This window comes from Ascaphus truei, chromosome 2, assembly GCF_040206685.1.
Source record: "Ascaphus truei isolate aAscTru1 chromosome 2, aAscTru1.hap1, whole genome shotgun sequence".
Classification (NCBI taxonomy): domain Eukaryota; kingdom Metazoa; phylum Chordata; class Amphibia; order Anura; family Ascaphidae; genus Ascaphus; species Ascaphus truei.
Genome location: NC_134484.1, coordinates 388,485,560 through 388,504,243, shown reverse-complemented (window position 1 = coordinate 388,504,243; position 18,684 = coordinate 388,485,560). Strand labels below are relative to the sequence as shown.

Genomic DNA, 18,684 nt, shown 5'->3' with positions numbered 1-18,684 from the left:
TGCCGCATCTGCCAGCGATTTAAAAAATCGCGGGGAAACGGCCGCAGGAGGTTAAAGGCGGCCGCCACTATTTGTGGGCCACATAGAGTCCACAGTAGGAGTGGCTACCGACCCCGCTATGGTTGAAGCCATGGTGAACTCTCCCAGACCAGATAACGTGATTGAACTACGATCCTATCTGAGGTTTTGCGGATACTACCGAAGATTCGTAGAAGGGTACTCCAGCAAGGCCAAAGGCCAAAAGCTGCAACCCCGCGAACACCCTTCGGAGACAAATTGACTTCAGCCTGCAAGAAGGTATTCACGGGGCTGAAGAAGAGTCTCATAGAATCCCTGTTTTGGCCTATGCAGACCCGGGACAACCATGCATCCTACACGTGGATGCCAGCTTCAACAGGCTGGGAATGGTATTGCACCAAAAATACCCTGCAGGCCCCCAGCCGGTGGCATATATGAGTCACAGTCTGATGGCGAGCGAGCAGAACAACCCAGTCCATAAACTGGAATTCCGAGGCAGACTCAAAAGGTATCGGGAATGTCCTGTAGTGACAGATCAGTACACCCGATACGCGCAAGCGTTCCCTACAAAAGACCAGAAAGCTCTCACAGAAGCCAAAGTACTGTGGGGGAAGTAATTCATTCATTATGGGTTACCTAATCTAATGCATTCTGATCAAGGGAGAGACTTCGAGAGCAAGTTAATTAAAGAGCTTCTAAACTTACTCAATATGGAGAAGTCTCGCACAACTCCCTATCACCCTGAAGGAGACGTCCTGCTGGAAAGGTTTAACTGAACCTTACTAGATATGCGAGGCACCCTGAAGGGCTCTGAGAAGGCCAGCTGGAGCAAGTATGTTGAGCCGCTAGTGCATGCATACAATTGAACCAGGCATGAACGCACCGGGTACACACCCTATTTCATGATGTTCATCAGAGAATCATGACTACCTGTGTATAATCGTCTACGGTATCTACAGATGGGGTACCAAATATGACGCACTACAAATATGTGCAACGGCTCCTGGATAACCTCCATAGAGCGTATCAGTTGGTGGAAAAGGCTAACGCCAAACTCTGAGAAGGCCAGCTGGAGCAAGTATGTTGAGCCGCTAGTGCATGCATACAATTGCACCAGGCATGAACGCACCGGGTACACACCCTATTTCATGATGTTCATCAGAGAATCATGACTACCTGTGTATAATCGTCTACGGTATCTACAGATGGGGTACCAAATATGACGCACTACAAATATGTGCAACGGCTCCTGGATAACCTCCATAGAGCGTATCAGTTGGTGGAAAAGGCTAACGCCAAACTGAATGAGAATATCAAATGGAGGTATGACCATAAGGTCTGCCATCGGGAACTTTGGCCCGGAGATGCAGTTCTCCTGCGAAATTTAGAAATAGCAGGGATGCACAAGCTAGCTGACTGCTGGCAAGAAGCTCCTTTCGAGGTAGAGTCCCAGATGCCGGGCCTCCCTGTACACCGTATCCAAGATTCAGATGGAAGGGTAAGGTTCTGGCATCAAAATCACTTGCTACCTATTCCTCAAGTGGGAGAGACACCACCAGAAGAAGTTGCGGGTAAGGGGCCTGTCCCCCCTGTACTCTCCGCAGCGACTTCAACAAGCTGACCACTCGACCCAAGGAGTCCGAGCTTTGTACCTACTGAAGACTATGTAGCTCAAAATTCACACTCTATGAGAGGGCTAGGACCTCAAGCCGATGGTAGCCTCTTCAACCAAGAAGAGGTCAAAGAAGAGACTCCCAGGGGTCAAAGAGTGAGACGACCTCCAAAGAGACTGGCGTATGATTCGTTAGGTTTGCCTCCATAATAACCGTGCTCACTAAAGTTTTTAAAATGGTTTAGATGCTTATTGTTCAGTTAAATTGTATGTATGATATGCATTTTTCATTATATAAGATTCTGTATAGCATGCTGTTCCCAAGTAGGGACGTTGTTTTCTCCACCATGGGGAGGCTGTAGCAGAGTCCCCCACCTTACCTCCGGTGAGGGGGAACTGCTTAAGTGCCACTGGAGGTCTGCGCTGATCGGGAGTGTGGGGGTGGCCTTATTGATTTAGATGCGCATGCGCAGTATGGTGAGGTGGCGCATGCGCAGCCAGGTAGTGTGGTAACCATCTTAGGTGGCTCCGTATAGAATACTGTGGGACCACAAGTCCCAGGGACATCTAGGAGGAAGGGATTACATTTGATGTGCAAACGCCTCGCGAGGCAGTCCTGACGGATGAGGCAACGGAGCAGGTAGTGTCCAGGGAGCAGTGCTCCCTGGACTAGACCTAGGCTTGCCCCAGCTATGCACTGAGTCACTCCAGAGAAGTGTGCAGGGAAGACCCCCAGAAAAGGATGATTCCCCATTAGTGGTAGCAGTGCTGTTGCACAGGTGACCAGACAACCACACGGTGTACTGTAGTCTGGGACCAAGCCACGGGCTCTTAGACAGTTTAGGTGAGGCCCTCCAGCTGGAGCTCGCCCCACGAGGTGGATCTGGACTCATAAGGAGTGAGGAGATTTGTGTTGGAGGACCCACGTCGTGGGACCTGACTGATCCTCTTACCGACGGCGACACTTGGGTACAGGAGTTCCCAGGGAGGTATATAAGTGCACCAATGATTCACACAGGGGGTAGCGCTACATCACTCTTGGGTGGGACTGTTCTATGGACACCAGGTGTTTAGGTGTCTAGGGCACCCTCAGTACTTTGGGGGAACCACACTGGGGTGTTGGGTATTGTGTTGCATATTACCTTGGGACATTGTATTGTGGGTGTGTTATTGTTATAGTGTGTTATAGCAAAGAAGTTATATTTATACTCAGTGTATTGGGGTTTTTGAGTCCTATGTGGGACCATCCCACTCTGCTGGGATCCATCATAGGTGAAGGCACTGGACAGAACGGAAAAGGAGTGATCACTCCAGGCTCCCAGAAGTGGAGGCTTATGCCGCCTGCATGCCAAGAGGTACAGAAGCACGTGTAGTTCCCTTAGTCATAGGGAAAGGGGGCTACACTTGATTGTCTTTTTAATCTGTGTCAGGAAGACACACAGATCGTTCTTGGTGCAGAGCTTTTGTAAATTTCTTTTCGTAGCGTAGTCCCTTGATATGTCCACCGACTAGTTTTCATATATTTCAGAGATTGCACATGGCGAGCCAGAGGGGGAATCAGAAGCAGGTGTTGGATCAGACCTTTCAACCAGTTCGGCATGGCGAAAAAAAGTGAAACCTCCTGGTTTCTTTTTTTAACCGGCAATATGGTCATTATTTGTTTTCCATGCTAAGTGGATTTGCTAATGTTTTGGGTTTTATTGCCCATTTATCCTCGATGGAGAGGGAGCTCTTTCTTTATACCTCCTGCTTAAGAGCCATCAACCACATACCCCAACACCAATGTTTTTAATATCCCATGGATTTTATGAAGATAGAAATGTTAGTGAATAAAGCGATATTTCTGCGTTAAAAATGCACATTCTTTTATTTCCATGGGCAATATTATCTCACGTTTAACACGTTTTAGTAAATTTAGACCTACATCGGTTAGTTTATCGGTTATAGGAATTCTGAATATGGATATACTATATGAATTCCATATATGGTTAGATTACAGTAGATAGGCATGAAACATGGGAAAAATGTGGATCAGGTGAAATCTGATTGCCATTATTGGAATTCATTTTTTCCTCTTATGAGATATCCTCGGATAATGTTTCACCTGGGTTTTCTGTTTGCCTTCCTCTGGATCAAAATACTGTAAATACAAATATAGGATAAGTACTGTATCTGTCATCTAAATTTAAGATACAGTAGGTTGAACATGATGGACATACTGTATGTCTTTTCTCAACCTCATCAACTATGTAACTTAAGAAGAAATATGTAATGTAATAAAAGCATTTCTATACTGTATGTACATTTACATTTCTGTACATTGTCATTATTTTGACTTAATTCAACAATGCCATAGCTAACAACAATTTATCTGTGCGTAATCACAGTTTTAGGCAGCTGCACAAATATAAAGCCGATATTTCCACTCTACATATTTTGTTTGTATTTAATAATATAAAGACACAACTCTTTTAATGATCAAATATATCAACAGAAGTGTAAAATGACATTAAAGAAGCAAAGGGCTTGTTGTCATAGTAACATATTTCTTTCTTCAGTCAATCATAGGGAAAAAATACAAAAGCTACATAAATGTTCCTAACCCTATCCATGCACAATAGCCATTTTCCAATAGCAATTTTGTATTGTATTGGTTTTTAACTTATCTGATGGCCAAAAGTAACATTAATGAAGGTGTTACTATTTTTACAAATAAAGCAGAGAAATGTTTGGCATGGTTTTATATTTCCCATTCTACATTCACATTACTTTACATAACCAAATGCTATTTACACAGTTCTTATTCAAAATGAACAAGCTTCATTGCATATGTAACTTCACAGATGAAAAGCTTTTACAAAATAACCTATTTAAAAAAAACTAAAATATAAACATTAAAATATCTATTTGTTTAAAACCTTATTTCTTCATGTGTTTACAATTTGTACCAAACAAAATACAAACAGATGTGTTTACTCTGTATTGCACTTTTTATCCTTTAACTGAAATCTTAGTTTCTTTTCAGAAAATTGAATTTCTGTTTTTTTTCTGCACTGGCAAAGACCACGTAACACTAGTATTTCTGTTTATAGGTAGCGTGGTATTTTGAAATGTAAAGCTCGCCTGGTGTTCTCTACAGACTGCGATACGATGCAACAAACCATGTAAACTTACCTACTTCCAAGGTTAAAAAACTCGCTGCCATTCACACTTACGGTATTAAGAGAACAGAATTGCAATGGTAATATCTGATATCAGAGCAATAATAAACAGGTGGGAACTCCAAAAAAATGAAGATTTGTAATTCCTCTGAATTCCAACATATCAGCTACTTATGTTTATGTATTTGACTAATTGCTTAATTGTTTACCATGGAAAAGTTAAAAGTTGAAATAATTATTCAAAAACACTTATAAATCAGTTATATTTAATCTAATAAACATGTCACTGTGCTTTGTTCACTTCCTCTTTTCAAGAAGAGAGGAATTATGCACATCGCCTTTATTGCAATCCACATGTAGATCTGTATGAAGGCTGAGCTGCAAATTCATTTTCTGTTAAGTGAGGAGAGAAGGTGGCTCACAACGTTAATGAGATGGCATTTTTGGTGCAGTGCTGTTCTACCAGAGCTGACAGGTGTGGAGATTTATTCACTGCTGGGCTGTTTATTTGGGTCTTTGTGACTGAATGGTTTACAATCCACATTAACCTCCACATTAACTGAGTATATAAAACATCTCTGTTTTAATGAATACTAATTTGTTGTGAGATCATCATGACAATACTGTCATTATGTCTCTGTCTACACTCAACATTTGTTTTAAAGCTCATGGATTTTTACAGTATAGGGACTCTCCCCCTACTGAGCATGCTTCTTGTTCAAGATAACAGGTTTTCCTTTAGAATCAGTTGAATCAACTGACTGTTTTTACAAGTCTACTTAGGGGGTAATTCAATATATTCTGAAGAGGTTGGTCACACTGCGATTGGATGAAACCCCCATTGGCTTGAGTAAATTGAATAGCCCCATAAATATTCAGCTTCTAAGAGTGTTTCTGGGTATTGTAATTATCCATTTTGGATGATGCCTGTTGTTGGGAGCCACTCAAACCATAACTTGAACAATACACATTAGGTAGTAAATATTTTGACAATTATATATGTAACCAGGTTCCCTCTGCGTCATTTGCTGACCCGTGACCCACTCGCTTTCTCCGCTGCCGGGGGTCACTCGATAGACCCGCCGGCAGTTCTGGAGGGTGGGGGCTAGTGCAGGGAGCGTTTAGACGTTCCGGCGGTCCCTGGCGGCTCCCGAGCAGGGCGCCGCCATCTTGCGTTAGATCACGCATGCACAGTAAGTCCCGGCGGCCCAGCAGAGTGGCGCATGCGCAGGAAGGAATGCGCGAACGCTGGCCAATAGGGAGAGGGCTCTAAGCAGGGACTACAGCTCCCATGAGCCTTAGGGGACCCCACGTGATGCCAGGGAGCCAATAGGGCTGTAGAATCTCCCTGTGGAGGAGATTTAGATACTTTTCGCGGGCTCCACTAGTCAGTCGCCATCAGGAGCAGCTAGGGGAAGGAGGTAGGGTGCAGGAGTCAGTGACTCCCTGCACTAGGCCAGCAGCCCCGTAGGCCCCAGATAGCCCTGAGCCACCAGTAGCTTTGTGTTGTTCAGGGACAGGCCCCAGGTTAGGGACCCTGCTCCTTATTATCCAGAGTCAGTTAGGGACACAGCGGACACTGCGCGTCCATCCAGAGGTCTGGGCTCAGACCTTCGCTGTTGCTGCAGCAGCCACCCGGGTGGGATCGCCCCGGACGGTAGTTCCTGTAGTCAGCTGTCATCGGATCCTTTGTGAAGCTCCTTGGCAGGCCCGGGCACTGGAGTGCTCGGCAGGTAACCATCACCAAGTGCACCAACGAAACTATATTATACTCACACGGGACTAGTGGCTGCGCAGTCACACATATCTATCTTACTTGAAGGGACATATTGTGTGGGGTTACTTGACACGGGGTGGGATCACCCAGTGAAAGGGGGTCGGGTCCTGCGAGACGCAGTAGTTAGTGTCTCCTCTAGGGAGGGACACCTGTAGGTTATTTGCACGTTTGCACTAGTAAAGTCATTGGTTGTTTTACATTCTGTGTGTGGAATATATATATTGTCCTGCGACGAACCACTCCCCCTCTGGTGGGAGCCATCGCAGGTGGAGGCGCTGCTCCGAGTACGAGGTTACTCATTATTTATACGTGCCCCAGGCTCCCGTGGCAGAGGTTTAGGCCTCCTGTAAGCCTAACAGGTAAAGCACCACACCTGGTAACATTAGGTTCCCCGCACACACACACTATATGCTATTGGGTGGGGGAATACCCGTTACATATATTACATTTTTTAATAGATACACTATGTTGCTAGATGTGATATTTACATGATTATTGAAGTGAAACTTCTTTAGTGGCACCTCTGATGGGATAAAACTGGATGATGTGGGGCGAAATGTGAAACGGAAGTGACGTCACGTAATGGATGCCGCTCCGCTCACACCGCCCCTGTCACATGTTGCGGCGGCGGCGGCGATAGCCGCCGGCGCCGCTCCTAATCGCCGCCGCGATCCCTCCCCGAGCCCCACACCCCCCCCCCGAGCCCCACACCCCCCCGCACACCGTGACATATGCGGCGGCGATAGCCGCCGCTCCTAACATCCGCTGCCATGCCGCGCATGCGCAGTTGTGATGGCGCCGCTGATGGACGCCACACATGCGCAGAAGCGGTTGGCAGCGGCGTTGTTCCCCCCACACGCGTTTGCGGGCCCCCTGCGCTCGCAGGAAGCGGTGACATACGGCGCAACACACGTGCGGCACAGGGGCTCGGCGCCGGCTCCTGGAAGAAAGGGTGACCGCGCATGTACCCCGCGGGGGGGAAGGGTGTGCGCAGAATTTGTGGCGTGGGGGGGGTACACAGGATTTGTGAAGGGGGGGACACAGAAGGGGAGGGGGGGAAGTGGTGCGCAATTTTAAACCCCGCCCCTGGCTGCAACAGGACACACACACACACACACACACACACTGACTGACCCCCACACAGATCTTGACTGACCCACCCACACCTCCCCACACACTGACTGACCTACCCACATACTGACCCACCCACCCACACCCTGACCCACCCACCCACACCCTGGCCCACCCACCCACACCTCCCCACACACTGACTGACCCACCTCCCCACACACCCACACCTCCCCACACACCCACACACTCACACCTCCCCACACACTGACTGAACCACCCACCCACACCTCCCCACACACTGAACGACCCACCTACCCACCCACACCTCCCCACACACTGACCGACCCACCCACCCACCCACACCTCCCCACACACTGACCGACCCACCCACCCATACCTCCCAACGCACTGACCGACCCACCCACCCACACCTCCCCACACACTGACCGAAAACCCACACCTCCCCACACACTGACTGACCCACCCACCCACACCTCCCCACACACTGCCCGACCCACCCACCCACACCTCCCCACACACTGACTGACCCACCCACACCTCCCCACACACTGACTGACCCAGCCACCCACACACACTGACTGACCCACCCACCCACACCTCCCCACACACTGACTGACCCACCCACCCACACCTCCCCACACACTGACTGACACCTTCCACCCACACCTCCCCACACACTGACTGACCCACCCACCCACACCTCCCCACACACTGACTGACCCACCCACACACTGACTAAAAACACACACACCTCCCCACACACTGACTGACCCACCCACACCTCCCCGCACACTGACTGACCCACCCACACCTCCCCGCACACTGACTGACCCACCCACACCTCCCCGCACACTGACTGACCCACCCACACCTCCCCGCACACTGACTGACCCACCCACACCTCCCCGCACACTGACTGACCCACCCCTCCCCGCACACTGACTGACCCACCCACACCTCCCCGCCCACTGACTGACCCACCCACACCTCCCCGCACACTGACTGACCCACCCACCCACACACTCTGACCCACCCACACACCCCCACACACTCTGACCCACCCACACCTCCCCCACACACTGACTGACACACACACTGACTTACACATACACACTGACTGACACACATACACACACATACACACACACACACACACACACACTGACTGACACACACACTGACTTACACATACACACTGACTGACACAGATACACATACACACACACTGACTGACACACATACACACACACACACACTGACTGACACACACACACACACACACACACACACACACACACACACACACACACACACACACACACACACACACACTGACTGACACACATACACACACACTGACTGACACACATATACACACACTGACTGACACACATACACACACACTGACACACTGACTGACACACATACACAAGGAATTCACACTTAGTGCTTATAGCTAATACAGGGGATGTGTGCCGAGCACGCGCATTCTAAGTCAAATTTATTTGCGTTTTGTCACTGAAATTGTATTTTGATTTTTTATTAAAACATCACCAACACAAATACAATTTCTGTGACAAAAGTCAAAGAAGTTTCACTTACTATGCGTGTGCACAGCACACACAGCTTTTTTTTTAAATTTGTTCAGGGTATATTTCTGTCAAAAACTCTTTAAATTAAATTGTTTAACTGCATTCTTCCGGTATAATACAAATATCATTGTATTCTCTGAAACAGTTCAACTATTCTTTGGACCATCAGATATTATTTGTTTCTACAGTACTTTTGTACCCAATATTTGTTGTACATAGTAATGTCTGGACCTCACTACTTAGTAAATGCCAAAAGGGTAACTCTGTCTCAAATAGAAACATGTCAATAATTGCTACTGTATATTTCGCAAAATTTGAAAAGAACTAAATAATGAGGATATCATGAAGTTCCTTAGAGTAAAAATATGGCTATCCCTTGTTCTTATTTAGAGTTGAATAATTAATACCATTTGATTGTATGTAAAGTGTGACTAAGGTGCTTATTCTTTGATATTGATTTATTTAACTGAGCTCATAATTAAGATGCTCACAATTATAGTTATTAAAACAGAAAATACATACCTCTTCAGGATTATACTTTGCAAGAACACCATTTCCATGAAACTCTTCCAAAACATCTTTAACTTTCTTTGTTGAATCTTCAAAAAAAAAAAAAACAAGAACAAACAATTATAATTGTAAGTACTTTGAGACACTTTTTAAAATTAATGCTAAAATAGCAATGGTAACTATATTCAGTAACTTGAAATTAGTAAATGTAGCAACAGATTAAGCGAACCTCAATATACAGTAAAAATAGGGAAGAATCACAAATCTCTGATAAGGGGTAGCACAACTAGATCCCACATTACCTGCCATACCGTACAAGTAGTTGACAGTTAATGCCCTATTTTATAATATTGTCAACTTATTATTTTGCGTCCAGATCATAATTGAAAAAGAGAGATAAAACATGATTTTGCCTGGTAAAATAGTGTTTTTAAATAAAAGAAATTAAAATGAATAGATTATCAATAATCATTAAATTTAAATCAATAAAGAAATGAAAAATATATTAAAAAGTGCTGTTTGCTGTATTCATTGCCATATATAAATATTACAAGGAATGTTGCACTGAAAAGGTTACAATGTGTAGAAGTAACATAGCGAAAATCTCAGGACATCTATATAGCTGCCTAAAAAATAAATTAAGTGCTATATTGTGGAAATACCAAACTAAAGGTGAGATGAACACTCTAAGGTATTCAAAACAGTGAACCTAAAAGTATGGTGAATATGTTATAATGAATCAAATGTTCACATCAAATAAAGTTCACTGCGGGTGTGCTGCTCTTCAAAGGTGTTGACTTCACATCGCAGAACTATATAAAAAAAGAAAAAAAAGCGTCCAACCACTCATTGTGTACTGTGTATTAAATATATATATATTGGCAGAATAAAAGCGTAAGTATTGCATGTATAAAAAATAGGCCGTGAAAAAGCATGTAACAATATCACTTTACCTGTCTTCCATGGCATCCATGGCATCCGGAAGCATCAACCCACGTCTGGCATCTGACTTCTGATCAGCTGGAAGAATACAAAGGCTCGGGCATCGTATGTAGCGGGAAGAAACCCTTTCTCATTATTGTCCGCATGGATGGCTACAATCTAGCAGAGTAGAGGGTGCTGTCGCGCCTAGGTGACACCAAATTCCTATGAACAAACCACCTACTCAGACAATATTAGCCAGCTGTTTAAATCCTTCACTGAGTGACCACTAAAATAATTAATCTCAGCAAGCTCAGTGTGTCACGGGACTAGCCAGAAATAGTACTGTGTAACAATTAGAACAGTGAGGCAATAGCAAATCCTACGCGTTTCATGGTGTACCTCATGCCACTTCATCAGGGTTTTGTTTGCCTCTGACTCAATCCTATATCCCAAATTGAACCATATGATTGGTTGACATTTAAAATCCCATCACATTCCAATCAGCTGTGTAGCTGGAAAAAACAAAGCGAATTGATGGGAATAGGGTGCTGTGCATCAGTAGTGTAAACATGGAACAAATGCCATATTAATGCATCACTACAGTACAACAGATTATATATGGTACAATTAAAAAATGCATTAAAAAAATAACATTAACAAAAATCATTCATTACATGTATAGTTAACATAATCACAAAAAAATTAAAATGACATATAAATACATATACAGTGTGGCTGTATCTGCTGTGTAATCCTAGAGAGAAAATGTGTAAGATTCTTCTTGACTATTAATGATAGTTGTTATGAAGTCTCATTCAAAAAGGGAGCATAAATCTAAGAAAAAAAACAATTGGATGGAGCAGGATAAACAAATGGAATATATATATAGTCTAGCCTATGAGGAAGAGAGAGTACAGGATTAGCACTAAATGGCTAAAACCAAACAGACAGGGAACAAGTCCAGAATACCACCAGAGAACGATCCAGCATATAAATACATATTAAGCACTATTCAACTAAATGCCCTATATAGATATAAAATAGAGAAGGAACCATACTATAGTCTAGAGATTAATCAGTGATTATACTGTAGATCAATTGACATACTGTATTAAGTACAAAGAAACACTGTCTATATCCTCATTGTATCCATCTGGAAAGAGTGCTCTTACTGTAAATTGAAAATCCAAAAGATTATTAACCCTATCTCCTACTCTTCTATTTGCTGGCACCATTTCTATACCCCTATTTCTTGCAAAAGGTAAGGGTCCTTATTATGGTGGCTTTAAAAATGGAACCTGTGATACCCATATTCTACCACCGGCCAAAAATACATAAGCAGCTTATAGACCAAGGTGCCCCATAATATCGGTATAAATTCCCTTACAGCTAACATTTCCCAATATGTAGATTATTATCTACAGAAATATGTAGCTTTAAGGCGTTCCTATACAAAGGATTCGACTTGCATACTTCAAATTTGTAAAGATTTCAAATGGAACACAGAATACAACTGGATTACATGTGATGTGCATTCATTGTATATGTGTATTCCATAAATTAAAGGTATAGAGGCAGTTAACCATTTTCTCTTAAAGACTCCCTACTTAGTAGTAAAAAAACGTGAATTTATACTTATTGTATAAAGTATATACTTACCCAAAAATATATCCTTTTTCTCCAGCAGTGCTACAGTATGTGCAAATTCGCAACATTTGCCCTTAGCTATGCAAATCTGTACATGGGAAGCTGGGAAGAAGGTTTCATCTGGCATAATCCCAATATGGGAAATATAGTAGTCTTTAAAAGATACATTGGTGATATTTTGATTTTGAGGAAGGAAAATCAGAAGGATTTAAATGATTTTCTGAAGTATATTAACACAAATGGCTATAAATTGGTATTCACTTCAAATATTAATGATACACAGATCGATTATATGGATCAGTACCACCAGATGGATTAATTGTCACTAACACACACTTTAAAGATGTTGATGCTACTAGTCTGCTTATGGTTAGTAGTAACCATAACAAAGTCTGGCAGGACAACATCCCTTTGGGACAATTAATCAGGCTTAAACGAAACTGTAGTACTGAGGAGAATTATGCTGTTCAGTCAGAAGATCTGTATAACAAGTTTCTGGATAGAGGCTATAGCCCTAATCTATTATATAAAGGTAGGTTAGGCTAATAGGATGGAGAGAACGATATTATTAACACATGAAATAGATAGAGAAGCAGAAGCAGTTTCACTGATAACTGTGTGTCCTTTGTTACCAACTATAACTCAACATGTATGAATATTTAGAAGATTATTAACAAACATTTGGGGAATACTTTTGAGTGACCCAGTTTTGGGCCCCCATCTTCCAACCACACCAAGAGTGATATTTACTGTAGGAAGTCTAAAAAAAATTGAAAACATGGTGTCTCCTAGTGAAATTGTTCCAATTGAATTTAGAGGCATTGGTGAAATAAGTGCATCAACATGGGTAACAAATAGTGCCACAGGAAATTTTCTGTAAGATGCCAAGCTTGCAAAATGTTGCATAATGAAAGAAGAACTTTTACGTCTAAACATAATGGTGAGACTTTCAACATTAAACAGGGCATATCTTGACTACCATCTTTACAGTGTATATGTTAGCATGCCCATGTGGCACTTGATACATTGGAAGAACCAAAAGAAAATAAAGAAGGTGCATTTGGGAACATGACAGGAACACCAAAATTGGTTGAGCAACATAGAGTCTCTAAACATTTTAAAGAGCACCACATTCAGGAACCTTTCCATTTGCAATATACAGTAAAGTTATAGAAATGGTGCCAGCAAATAGAAGAGGGGGGAGATAGGGTTAGGAATCTTTGAAGACGTGAACGTTTTTGGATTTTCAAATTAAGAGCACTCCTTCCAGGTGGACATAATGAGAACATAGATATAGTTTATTTGTGCTGAATGTACTAAATGTACTATAGGATTAAATCATGGATACAGCCACACTGTATATGTATTTATATGTAATTTCCATTTTTGTGGTTATATTCAATATACTGTACATGCAATGAATTATTTATTGTTAGTTTGTTAATGCATTTTTTAATTGTACTACATATAATCTGTTGTACTGTAGTGACAAATTAATATGGCATTTTTTCCATGTTCATTCCACTGACACACACTACCCTATTCCCATCAATTGGATTTGTTTTTTCCAGCTACTGTACACAGCTGATTGGAATTTGATTGGATTTGAAATCTCAACCAATCATATGGTTCCAATGGGGATATAGGATTGAGGGTGTCAGAGGCAAATATTATTCCCTGATGAAGTGGAATGAGATACGCCATGAAACGCATAAGATTTGATATTTGCTCACACTGTCCAGATCTTCTCTCCTCTCCCTTTCCATGTGGCTGTCATCTATCGCCCACCTACCTCTACTCATCCCCCTTCTGCCTTTCTCTCTCACTTTGAATCCTGGCTCTCTTTCTTTCTCTCCTCAGACTCCCCTTTTCTTCTCTTTGGGGACTTCAACTGCCACATTGATGACCCCTCTCTCCCGTGGGCTGTCCACTTTCTCTAACTAACCTCTTTTTGACCTTCAACAGTGCACTGCAACCATCACCCACAAGGATGGCCACTACCTAGACCTTGTTTTCAGTAAAAACTTTCCCTCTCTGATTTCTCCATTTTCTCATTTCCTATCTCTGACCATCCCCACATTTAATTTTCTCGCTCTCGGTTCTCCCCTTTTCCATTCCCATCTACCCCTCATTTCTGCAGAAACATGCCTCTATTAACCTACCAGCTTTTGATTCCACTTTATGCTCCTCCCTCTCCTCTCTCAGTTCTGCTACAGACCCTGACAACCTGGTCAGGAACTACAACTCTGCCTTAACCTCCTTTCTTGATCTACATGCCTCGCTTTCTCTCTGCTGTCCTCGCCCTTCTAACCCCAGACCCTGGCTAAATTTCCACACGCGCATGCTGCGTTCCTCCACTCATTCCTCTGAATGCCTCTGGAGGAAATCTCACACTCTCGCAGACTTCCTTCACTACAAATGCTATACTGTTTCAACTCTGCCCTCTCTTAAACTAAACAAACCTACTTTTCTTCACTAATCAACATGCACAAATCTAAAAGTTTGATGTCACCTTGGTGCTTCAGCGCCCTCTACTCTGCTACATTGTAGCCATCCGTGTGGACAATAATGAGAAAACGTGTCCACCTTCTACTTACGATGCCCGAGCCTTTGGATTCTTCCAGCTGAACAGACGTCAGATGCCAGTTGATGCTTCCGGATGTCATGGAGGACAGGCTTTCTTTCACCAGAGTTTTGCTTTGCTGTGGAGGGTTTATGTCACTTTTTTTACCCACCATAACTTAACTAAGTATGGTAAATCCCATCCTCATTGCTTCATTGCATAGCCAGTTAACCAACCCCACACTGATGAGACCCATTAAGGTCGAAACGGCTGTCTGTGGGTGGGTTTTCTGGCTATGCATCTTAACCCTGGCTGTGCTTAAAGCTGTGACAATGCAGCAAGCTTAAGCCTATAGGGAACCATGTTAAAAATGGTTTTGAAGCAAAAGGTGACACTGTGTGCCCATTTGCATGTCATTTCTCAGAATCCCTTGCTGCAGTGGAAATGCTGTATGCTGGGTGATAATGGAGAAAGGCGGGGTTGCAGACCTGTCTAAGACATGCAAATGAGCATACAGGAATATTCCCATTTGCTATATATATATATATATATATATATATGTGTGTGTGTGTGTGTGTTACAATTAGAAAATAATGGAACATACAGTATATTGCTACTTCTGATGTTCTTGAAATTCTGCTGATTCTCTGGCAAGAAAAGAAGTGATGCTAAAGGATTCTTCAAGATAACTAGGAGAGGCCTTGATACAATGTGCCTTTCAAAGAGAAGCATGTGCAGTCCATTGTCTTGTGATTATACACGAGTAAACCCTACTGATCAGAATTGATCTATTAATGGAACAGATGCATAATGGCAGTAGATTTCATGGTCAACTACCCCATCTACAGCAGTTTTTTTTATCTGCTGACACTGCAAGAAACATTACTGACATTGTTTAACAAACATCAATCTGATTGGCTGGGACTGTTCTTGGGATGTTGGTGTGGTGTGTCAGGGAAATAATAATTACCATAGCTTTCAGTTTGTTATGTAGGTACACATGCATGTAAGAGAGCTACAGTAGTCTGTGCCCACACTGCAGCATATATTCTGTAGGCTTTATTAGCTGAATAAATTATTTCTTATTAGATTATTTTAGGAATTATTTTAAATCCAGTTATTTCATCACCACAAATATACACCAAATTACCCCCCACTCCCCACCCCATAGATTCCATATATACACAAAATTAACCCCCCACCCCAAAATACATACCAAATTAACCCCCCCCGCCCCATACATACATTAAAGTTACTCCACAAACCAGCCTTACCTGGATAAGAACAGTAGGGAGGTTTGGTGCAGAGCACACTCTGAGGACAAGGATGTGCAGCAGCCTGTCAGTTACACAGGCTGCCCTGCATGAGAGGGGCTTGAGTGTCCGGTCAGCACCTCCTCCCTGGTACCAACCAAAATGTCTACAATCAAACCGGCCAAGGGTGTAATTGTTTTAGTGCAACACAGGCTAGCAAGCCCCTGATAAGGTTTCAAGGGTTTAGAACCGAAAGTGTAGCATACATGAAATGTGGTATGCCACTTAAAATGGGTCACTTTAAAGTTGAGACACAGTACAAGTACAGTATGCTGGTAACCCGATGCAGTGCTGCTTCCCCAATCTGATTTTAAATATATAGGCCTAAGACGTCACCTGATCACAGTTAAACTTTGCCCAGACATAGGTCAATTAACACGAGAGGCATAGAAGACAAATGTTATGTTTGCTATCAGACATGTTAGCAGTTATGTTATATTAGCAGTTAGCAGTTATTTTTTTGCTAATATTATTAGCATAGCAGATGTTTATTTCATCAATCTTAAATAAGATTTGTTGAATACATTTTCTATATAAACAATATAAAAACAGATTGCTTGTCCTTACATAAAGTAGTCCAATATGTATGTTGAGTGTTTTGAAAGTATGATAATACACCCTGAAGGTGCAGTAGAGCTTGATTTATGATGCTCACTCTTAATCATTCATACATTGGAAATGAAGTGTGAAGATTAAAATGTTTAAAGTAGATTTTACTTACATGCTGCATACTTTTGAAGTTGAGAAAATTCTGCAGGGCTGAGATTGACCCATTTTTCTTGGTTAGTCATTATGATCATAGAGATTCCAGTTACAAAGAGGACAAATGTAACACTTTGAAGGCAGCAATAATTCAAATAATTTCCTTCCAATTCCCAAGTGTCCTTAATCTGCAATGAAGGGATAATAAACAGAGATAAAATCCTCTATGTCACAGCGGTGCGCAAAGTGGGGGGCGCGCCCCACTGGGGGATGCGAGATCTTTCTGGGGGGGCACGGGTGGTTGCAGAGGCCCAGCGCTCTTCCCTGAGGCATTTAAATTAAATGTCAGGGGATCGAGTGAGGCCTCTGCAACTCTATACTTACCTTGACTCTGCCAGCGTCACTCGTGTCCATGGCAACGCTGCGTCACATGACGCCGTGGGGCCATGTGACGTGACGTCACATGAGTCAAATGATGCTGCAAGTCACGTGACATGACGTCACTTGACCCTGCGGCATCATTTGAATCTGCAACAAGGTAAGGGAGGGGGTGCAATCACCAGTGGAGGAACGGCAGGGGGGCACCGCAGCTAAAGTTTGCGCTCTCCTGCTCTATGAAGTGATTGAGCATTTAAATACTCTACAACAGAGAAAAAATAAATGTAAATATGTACAGATTTTACGAGCATTTATTTTTTTTCATTTTCCATATAATGCATCTACTTCCCAACTGCTCAGAATCTGCCCAAGGATTGAGTAAATCCCAATTGCTAAAATCCTTTTGAAATATATTGGTCTTTGGACTTTCAACTAATAACAATGAATACTTTAAAAAATGCATACCGCATAGCTAAGTAGCATTGTCAAATTTGAATAACCATGGGTTAATCAGCGCAATGATGAGAAAGGAGACTACATAGGTATGGTCCAGATTTACTGAACAGCCTCAGCATGTCTGTAGACCCATTAAAGTAAATTGGCTTTATTGTGTTCTAAGGGTTATAACCAGAAAGGTATATAAAGACAATAGGTTTTAACAAATATCATATTAATTATCCTAATAAAGTGATATGGTGATAATATTATTTAATAAAATAATAACGTGAAAATCATCCATGGTGATTCTATACAATATTAAAAATACTAAATACTCAATACTGTGTTAGATTGTAAGCTCTTCGGGGCAGGGATTTCCTTTCCTATTTTCTGATTTTGCTGCACTTATTGTCTAATTATAATTCCCTTTACTGTATTCTTTGTGAAGCGCTGAGTACACTTTTGACGCTATATAAAAAAAGACAAACAATACAATACAATACTATGTACAAAATGCAAATGTGCAACAATATGCACATGTGAAGTTCCAAAAAGTTAGATACACTTTTTGAAAGTTCAAAGGGCCGATCAGCACGTAAAACAGCTCCCAAAATGACTTGAATCTCCTTTGATGATATTAGAATCAGCTTCAATCCACATGTACACTTTTGATAACGGTTATTGCTGAACCTCGCTAGCTCCCAATAATGTGATAATGAATCATGCACAATTTAAATTCCCAATGCATTTCATCATTATACACATGACTTCCCCAGGGGTTGGAATAAACAGATCTTAATATCTCTTATATACTGGATGAATGCCCTGTATCCAATAGATAATATCACATGGTTACCTAACAACAGGTCAAACTAATCACTCTGACAAAGTACAACACAGTGGGGGGAGATTATCATAACAAAGATTGATGCATAATAAGAAGTGTCCCATTTACAG

The 18,684-nt window shown here is 42.5% G+C and overlaps 1 protein-coding gene across 2 annotated transcripts in view; it reads right to left on the bottom strand.

Annotated features, from left to right (window-relative positions):
* Positions 1-18,684, bottom strand: part of DGKB (diacylglycerol kinase beta) — an 895,737-nt gene that overhangs the window by 821,629 nt on the left and 55,424 nt on the right. For both annotated transcript variants that reach the window (XM_075587224.1, XM_075587223.1), the window contains 2 exons: positions 16,931-17,099; positions 9,775-9,851 (listed from right to left, as the gene is read on the bottom strand). In XM_075587224.1, the coding sequence (XP_075443339.1) occupies positions 9,775-9,851; positions 16,931-17,009 (156 nt within the window). In that variant the 5' untranslated portion in view covers positions 17,010-17,099. The remainder of the gene's footprint in view (positions 1-9,774; positions 9,852-16,930; positions 17,100-18,684) is intronic.